The sequence below is a fragment of the Microcaecilia unicolor genome, chromosome 3 (genome assembly GCF_901765095.1).
Source record: "Microcaecilia unicolor chromosome 3, aMicUni1.1, whole genome shotgun sequence".
Taxonomy (NCBI): Eukaryota; Metazoa; Chordata; class Amphibia; order Gymnophiona; family Siphonopidae; genus Microcaecilia; species Microcaecilia unicolor.
This window is the reverse complement of record NC_044033.1, coordinates 135,825,306-135,834,104: the sequence shown is the minus strand read 5'-3', so window position 1 is coordinate 135,834,104 and position 8,799 is coordinate 135,825,306. Positions and strand designations below refer to the sequence as shown.

The 8,799-nt window shown below is 39.9% G+C and overlaps 1 protein-coding gene across 1 annotated transcript in view; it reads right to left on the bottom strand.

The window, feature by feature from the left end:
- Positions 1-4,228: 4,228 nt before the first annotated feature.
- GREM2 (gremlin 2, DAN family BMP antagonist) overlaps positions 4,229-8,799 on the bottom strand; it is a 97,516-nt gene continuing 92,945 nt past the window's right edge. The window contains exon 2 of the mRNA XM_030196385.1: positions 4,229-7,668. Within this exon, the coding sequence (XP_030052245.1) occupies positions 7,149-7,667 (519 nt within the window). The 5' untranslated portion in view covers position 7,668 and the 3' untranslated portion in view covers positions 4,229-7,148. The remainder of the gene's footprint in view (positions 7,669-8,799) is intronic.

Below are 8,799 nucleotides of genomic sequence, written 5' to 3'. Positions count from 1 at the left end.
TTACCATGCTGCTGGAAAAAGGGCTCTGTGCTAGCAGTGGGGGGTGAGCATTGTTCCCGCATACCAGGGCCCTTTTTACTGCAGCAGATTTTAAAAAATCCCACAGAACACATGGCCATGTGGTAAGAGGACTCTTACCCGCATGGCTATATAGCAGGGAGCTCTTACCTCCACCCATTGAGGTGACGATAAGGGCTCCCATGCTAACCTGGCAGTAACTGGGCAGCATACGGCAATGTCCAATTATCGCCAGGTTATCGCAGTGCAAGCCATTTCCAGAGGTTTTTGTTTTTCCAAAAAATGGCGTGTGCTCAGGGTGGGACTACCGCTGGCGGTTGCGTTGGGCCAGTGGTAGTTCCTTAAGAGTGAGTGGTAAGCCCTCATTGGCCCTTGGTTATTTCTTCACTCTTTCCTTGATCTTACTTGACCATACCCTACCATTCAGATTGACTTTTTGTACTGTTTTGTTGGTTTGTTCCTTATGTGTTCCATTGCAATTTGTCTGTAGAATTTTTATTGTGCTATGCATCTCTCTCCCTTCCATTCCCTATTTTCTTAGTTTTATGAGATGATGAGGTTTAGTTTTTTTGTTCTGTTAATATTGTACCCTGCCATGATGGGTTCCCAAAAGTGAGAGTTATAAATCTTTAAAATACATTAGACTTCGGGAAACCTGTTCTAATTAATTCACATAATGATTTTTAGAATAGTTTCCACCATTCTGAACAGATGTCAGGCTGACTAATCTATAGTTCCCTTATCATCCCTGGGAAAAATTTTAAAAACTGATGTGACCCTGGCCAAGATTCCTAAGAGGTTATCAATTTCATGGTTGTATTTTTTTTTCTGAAATCTGGGGTAAATATAATCCAGTTCTGGTGTTTTGTTACTATTTCATTTGCCTGCTTGCTTACTTGCTTGCTTGTATGGGGCTATATATTTGCCTGTTTGCTCATTTATGTAGAAATATATGGGTGTCTCTAGTATTTAGCGTGTGCTAATCATTAGCGCGCTCTAAAAATGCTACTGTGGCTTAATAAAAGATCCTATAAGCGAGTTACATCCTCAATGGGAATCATGGGTATCCCAAACAATATTAAAGATGGATCTATTTGGATTCGTAGACCTACAATTTTTCTAATATGATTTAGAACTATATATCAAAATAATTAAATAAAGAGGCATTCCCACCACATGTGTAAGAGAGTACCCAAAGATTTACAGTCTCTCCAGCAAAGAGGGGACATTTTGGGGTCCCATTTATTAATACATTGAGGGGAGAGGAAGGTTCCAAAGAGAAGCTTTAATTGTGTATTAATCAAAGATACAGAAAGGAAGCATTTAAAATTATAATTCCATACTTCAGGCCAAATGTTATCCAGCAAATGTTCACTTAACAGTTATTCCTATTTAACCATATAGTTTAAGTGACATTTACGAAGAGTATGAAAGATACTCTTAAAAAGATGGGAAATCCTAATTTTTAAGAGAAAGACTGACAAATAAGGTTTCATCAAAAGATTTTAATGGGCGAATGAGTTGGTCGACAGGTACAAACTTACTGAGATAATGACAAATTTGGAAATATTGATAAAAAGAAAGTCTAAACCTGCTGAATTTTGCAAATAATCCATTGTTCATAAATGGCCATTATAAAAGAGCCTAGACATAGTGAAGTTAGTGGAGGAGTGGCCTAGTGGTTAGGGTGGTGGACTTTGGTCCTGAGGAACTGAGTTCGATTCCCACTTCAGGCACAGGCAGCTCCTTGTGACTCTGGGCAAGTCACTTAACCCTCCATTGCCCCATGTAAGCCGCATTGAGCCTGCCATGAGTGGGAAAGCGTGGGGTACAAATGTAACAAAAATAAAATAGATACTATTGGAGATTCTACATGGAATGTTGCTATTCCACTAGCAACATTCCATGTAGAAGGGCTGTGCAGGCTTCTGTTTCTGTGAGTCTGACGTCCTGCACGTACATGCAGGATGTCAGACTCGCAGAAGCCTGCGCGGCCACATTGGTGGAATAGCAACATTCCATGTAGAATCTCAAATAGTAGCAACAGTGGAGGAGTGGCCTAGTGATTAGGGTGGTGGACTTTGGTCCTGAGGAACTGAGTTTGATTCCCACTTCAGGCACAGGCAGCTCCTTGTGACTCTGGGCAAGTCACTTAACCCTCCATTTCCCCATGTAAGCCGCATTGAGCCTGCCATGAGTGGGAAAGCGTGGGGTACAAATGTAACAAAATATATATATATATTTGAGGATTTGAATTCCTAACTGCTTGAGTGCTTAGAAGAGGAGTAATTGGGAAAAAGTGATTTGAGGTTTTCTGCAAAGTACTTATTTTCTTCCAGCTGTTTAACACTGGTGGTAAAAAGGGATGGATATTTAAGGGGCCCTTTTGCTAAACAGCAGTAAGCCCACCATGTCCTGACTGTGCGCCAATCCAACTACCATCAGGCTACAAAAGCCCAGAAGTTGTTCCCATCCCTAGCATGTGCCATTTCCGGTGCTACAAAAAATGTCCTATTTTTGTAGTGCTGGAATTTAACCAGCTTAGCATAGGAGCCCTTACCACCATCTCAATGGGTGGCGGTAAGGGCTCCTCACCAAAATGGCCATGCGATAAGTAGTTCATTTACCACATTGCCATTTCTTTTCCCCAAAAATAGCTTTTTACCCGCTGCAGTAAAAGAAGGCTTCGGCACGTATCAAAAATATGTGCTGACGTTAGTGCAGGCCTCCTTTTGTTGCAGCTTAGTAAAAGGACCCCTAACTGAACATGGTAGATAACTTTATCAGAAAAAAGGATAAGTTAATAATATTTAGGGCTGTATTGAAGATTCTTCTAGGCACAACCAATGGGACTGCAGAAAAGGATTAATCCAGAAATGAACTGCTCTAAGGCAAGCGGTCCGGTAGTACCAGTTTGGATCAGGTAGGGTATACCCCTCTTTCCACATAACACTGTAAACATGGATTCAGATAAAAAGCAAACATTATATCTGTTGGCCCCCATTCCAATGTAAATATATCTAATTTATCAAGTCTTTTCACTCCATTCCTTGTCCATTACGTGTCTCTTCTTTCTTTTGTCTGCACAAAATACTGCTTATTTTGATAGTGGAATGATGCTAGAGCAGGAGTGGGCAACCTTGGTCCTTGAGGGCCGCAACCCAGTTGGGTTTTCAAGATTTCCCTAGTGTATATGGATCAAACAAAGTTATATTCTAGGTATATACTCAATAATTGGTTGCAATTTGTATATCATACATTGTCTTCAACAACCGTTGTATTTAATTATCAATCTTTATTAAATGTTTAATTCAAATTCTAATCACATTATCCATATTTGGATGAGGTATATTTGCATGCACTGTCTCTGTTGGATGCAAATAGATCTCATGCATATTTATTGAGGAAATCTTGAAAACCCAACTGGGTTGCAGCCCTCAAGGACTGAGGTTGCCCACCCCTGTCCTAGAGCACAGAATCTTTAGAAACATGCAGCCCTTTTAGCCAATCAGACCTTCCAAGTAGCCACTAATATTGGTTGTCTGTTAAGCAGAAACTGCTAAATTGGTCATAGTCATGTTTTTTTATATAGTGAGAAAGTAGCAGAAATGCTGCAATATGCTGTCCTTATAATGGGTTCAGGTCTGTCCCCAAGTAACCATGGTCACTTATTATTCCAGTGCTTTTTATAGCACAACAGTAGATTTGATACGTCAATATTAAAAAGTCTGTTTTGTTGATAAAAAAACTGTAGACATCCCCTAAAACACAATCAATTAAATCTAAACAAATTTTCAGATAGCGCAGTGACCAGAATAATTAAGGGGTCCTTTTACTAAGGTGTGCTGAAAAATGGCCTGCGGTAGTGTAGGCATGGGTTTTGGGTGCCAAAATGGAGTTACCGCCTAGCTACCACATGGCTCTTGTGGTAATTTCAATTTTGGGGCGTGTCCGATAAAAAAGTTTTATTTTTGGATGTGCGCAGGTCATTACTGCATGGTTACCGTGCAAGACTTTACTGCTAGGTCAATGGCTGGCGGTAAGGTCTCAGACCCAAAATGGATGCGCACCAATTTTGATTTTGCCGCACATCCATTTTCGGCAAAAATTTTAAAAAGGTCTTTTTTACAGGTGCACTGAAAAATGGACCTGCGTGCACCCAAATTATGGGTGCTAATTAGCTCATTAAATTGTATCTGGAAATTGGGCACATGCCCAAAATTGTGCACACAATTTTGGCAACTTTAGTAGAATTAGGGGGTATCTGTCCATTTGGTCAGATATTTGTCCCAATACTGTCCGTATATTTTTGCAAAACACATGGATAGTCAAGTTATATGTTCACTGGCTGCCATTAAAAAAGGCACCTGATGTCTATGAAATTAATATAAGATAGTTTGAGAAGTTTGTACTATTACAATAAGATAGTGTACTGTTTTATAAATCTTGGGTTAATTTATAGCATTAATAATTTAAGCATTAAAAACAAATACATGGTGGAAAGCTGCTACATTATTTATGCTATAGTATCAATAAACCAAATTATTAGCCTTTTATGTTGGGGACATTGTCCATTAAAGTTGTAAACTTGTGGAAAAGATTTCCTGATTTGGTCAAATTCAAAATGAGAAAGAATGCATGTGTTACAGAAAGAAAACTATGTGATTGGTATTACAGGATCCACCTAGCTGCTGTTTCTATAGGTGCCTACAGACTATTTCTCTACGGCATTCTCATGGTCATAGTTTTCTAGATTCTTACTTTTTCTCTGGCTGTGCAGTGGAAACTTAAGGCAATATAAGAAGGGGGTGTTAAAGAAAACAGTTAGTCTGCATTACAATATCCAAAAGCACCCCCTTCTGGATGATTCTGTGCCGGTAGTTTACTATAATACTGACCTATGTTTCTGAACCAGTCTGCAAACAGTTGGAAAGAATGCAATGCTTTGAGAGACTTTGGTCTGCAGAAGTCAATAAAATGTTTCATAGTGTGGTGTAGCCAGGCTTTTATAAATGTTTGCTCACAGCAGGGGAGAGGAACAGGGACATATGTTTTTCTAAATCAGTGGAAGAGATTCTATTTAAAATGGAGGTTTGGGCAAAACTGTATTGCCTCTGGAAGTGTGTAACAGTATTTGGCAAGCCTTGTGTTTCACAGTAAACTATTTATAACTGGGATTACTAGAGAGGCTAAGTTACAAAATTCAGAGCCTTCGACCATGCTGTCTACCCTTGGGTTTAATATGAAAACAAAGCTGGTATGGTTAAAAAACAGTTTTCACAGACACACAAAACAGACACAAACAAAATAATTTCAACTTAGTCTATAGAATACCTTCTGTTATTCTAGCCTTCAGTTTGATACTGTATATACAGTCATGCACATCTCTACTGCTTAATGTCATGAAACAAGTGGACCATAAGAGTATGTAATTGCTGGAGTAATTTATCTCATGCTTAGGGCAGTTTTGCTCCAGGATTAGTTATTTCATGGGTCCTGGTTAAAACATAACTGAACAGATTTTGGAAGTATTATGGGTGAAGAGAGACCTAAACGTACATGCGCTAATCAGGGAGTTTCCTGATGAGAATAGCTGCTGGGTCGAAAATAGCTTAACTAGTGCAGAGTCCAACCCAGACTGATCAAAGGCAGGTATTAAAGGATTGTGTGATTGCGTGTTAAAAACAGTATTTGCATATGAATAGTTTAGAAGGTAATATTTCTTATGTACTGTAAATACAGATAATCTATGATCACAAATAGATATGACTGCAATTTAACCACAGTCTGTGATCTGATAGCTCCAAGACTGTTCACCGTTTTTCCAAGCAAAGTTTTTGGCTTGACTTTACTGTCACAAAAACATTATTTTTCCCTTGGCAAATGGTGTCCTGATGTTGTAATGCCTTTAACATCCTGGAAGAAATGCTCTTTCCAAAGAACAAACTGCAAGCTCAGATTTATAGCAATGATTAAATAACCCATTTCAAGTGGCATGTGAGAGATATGTTAGCTCCATTTTTAGATTTACCTATGAATGAAGTCTGTGCTTGATAACTCCTAAGCGAATGAAAATGCTTCATTGTGTTCTGAGAGCTCTTTACATCATTGATGTAAAGAGCTCTCAGAACACAATGAAGCATTTTCATTCGCTTAGGAGTTATCATTGATTGCACATTGTGTTTAACTATTTTCTTGTATCTTGAGCAAAGCATGGCCACAGGCTGGGAAAAATCAGATGGTCCAGATGGAAAAGTGGTGGCACATTTCCATTATTTTATTGTATTTAATATTTCCAATTAAGCAAAGTAAGTCCCGTTCAATCATCTTAAGATGCTCTCGTGATGTTCAAGCACACAAGAGACTCTTCTACAGTGTCTGCCTCTTAAAATTCTGATGATAATGCAGTATTACTGTATTTAGCAGTATTATGGTGAATCAAAATGAGAATGAAAACAGTTCTAGCAAAACAGTGGAAGATATTCTGTGGGGATAGCGAGAACAAAAAGGCTTGGCAAATTAATATGCCTAACATCTTAGAGCGGAAAGCACTGGAGTGTCAAGGTTGTGAATGCATCTCTTTTGGGAGGGGGAAGGGAGACCAGGATAGGTAGTTCCACATAGTGGAAACATTAATGCTGGCTTAGATTGGGGAGCATTCTTCCAAGATGTACTCGCTGGTTTCGTCAGGTGTCCCCTTTTCCTTATCCCAAGGAACAAGAACAAAAATAAAACCGAGTAGGTGAAATGCTGTAACAAATATTATGCATGTGATAGTATTTAAAGAAAGGCAACCTTCTAGGAGATTTTTGTTACTATGAAACATATGTGATCCAAGCCAAGCTTCATTTCCAGTGACCAGTGAAAAGGATACAATCCATCACGGGGATGATACTGTGAAGGAACACTGGAGACAAACAATACTCTAATATATTTAACCTGCCCTTGTATTTCAATGTAACATTTAAAATGATCCAAAAAAAATACTCTAAGTCCATTGATATAATACAGGATGCCTACTGCTAAGTGGTTTTCCTTGAAATATTAACTGTGAAAAAAAGGGAACAAATAATCCCTACATTCCGCTTCAGTCTCAGTGCCGTGTTGTATTGGTTTTGGAGTCTCTCTAGTTACAGCTTATCAGAGTGACTAAGGTTCACTGACATACACCTGCATTGCTTGACTTTCTGAATTTTCTTGAGTCGGAAAGGTGGATCCAGCTCCGGACATTCCAGTTCTACATTCAAGGAAGTGAACTTCTGTGGCTTGCAAAAGGCACAGGATTGAAAGGACTCTTCCTCTCTTTTCACATGCCGAGGAATGTAAAAAGAGTTGCACTGGCCGTAGCAGAAGCGGTTGATGATGGTGCGGCTCAAGCAGCCCTCTTCACTCACAGTCTGCCTCAGGGGCTGAGTTTTGCACCAGTCACTCTTTAAATACTTTCTCTCGGTGACCACTAAGGCCTCGTGACTGGAAGCCAAAACCTCTTTCATCTGGTGTGGCTGGTGCTGGTGTGGTCTCCTTTCCGAGTTGTTGGAGACATCTTTATAAGGAGAGGGGATGGCTCCTGGAGGCCGATTTTTTCTCCCTTCTGTTATCTTTAGTAGTATTGCTACCAGAAGTGGGAGCAACGCAAGCTTCCAATACATCCTAATAAAACAAAGCAAAAGAGGGACTACTTAGTAAAGGCTAAACATAATTAGTAGGCATTCCTGAAGTTGTCTATTTCTGTACTTTCTTCTATGACAATGTTTTTAATTGAATTCATTCTATTCTGTTATACAATGGGTAGCTGTGAGTAAATAAGGCTGACATTTTATTCTGGAGTTCTGTTGATAACATAAAACACATGATCAAACTGAATTCATTTTCCAAATGTCAGAAATCCTGAAATTGACCAGAATCCTTGTTTTTTAAAGCTTCAGGCAGTATAATGAATCCAATTACCACATACAACATTCCAATTCATTTTTCTTCCGCACAGCGAGCGCAATTGACAGTCTTCCACTCAAAGGGCACTCATTAACTTAATACGAGTATTTAAGGAAAATTTACCTGTGACGTTAAAACAATGACTGACAAACAATTCATGTTTGCTTATACAACTCGTGCACTTGGCACTTGCTCCCCTTCCCAGAAACACCACACTGAAAGTATCTTAAAGAAAGTTGGATTTATTTTGGCCGCAGCCAGGAACGTTTAGATTACAATTCAAAACAACATCATACGTCATAACATAATTATCGTCACACACACATAACTACACATTATCATCTATTAATAACTTGGGGTACACAGTTTTGGACCTCACAAATGCTTAGTATGCCCCCCAGGGTGCCGCCCAAGCAGCCTGTGGGTTCCCTGTGCCAATTACCAGAACCCGTAGAATCCTGGTGCATCCCGCTTAAGGATGCCCCGCCCTAATATCAAAAAACGGCATTCTGGCCCCCTGGCTGCCTAAGCCAGGAGACACGCTGTTCACATTTTTCTGCTGCCACTCTGCAGCCTTACTGTTGCTTATGCTTATCACTTTGGAGGAGGTCTTTCTGCCCCCGTTCTCAGCATCTCATTTAGTACTGTTACTGCTATGTTGCTGTGTACCCCCCGTCGTTATTGCGTAAACCTCCCCTCTTAACGCCTGCTGCGACAAATTAGCGCCCTATGACTGGGTGGGCGGGTGGGTCAGCGCTGCTTTCACCTGGCCGTCTGGATTTTCAAGAGCGATTCCCCTTTCTTCCTCTCCTTTTATTCTCTTTCCTCCCCGCCCCTCCCCCCCTTTCC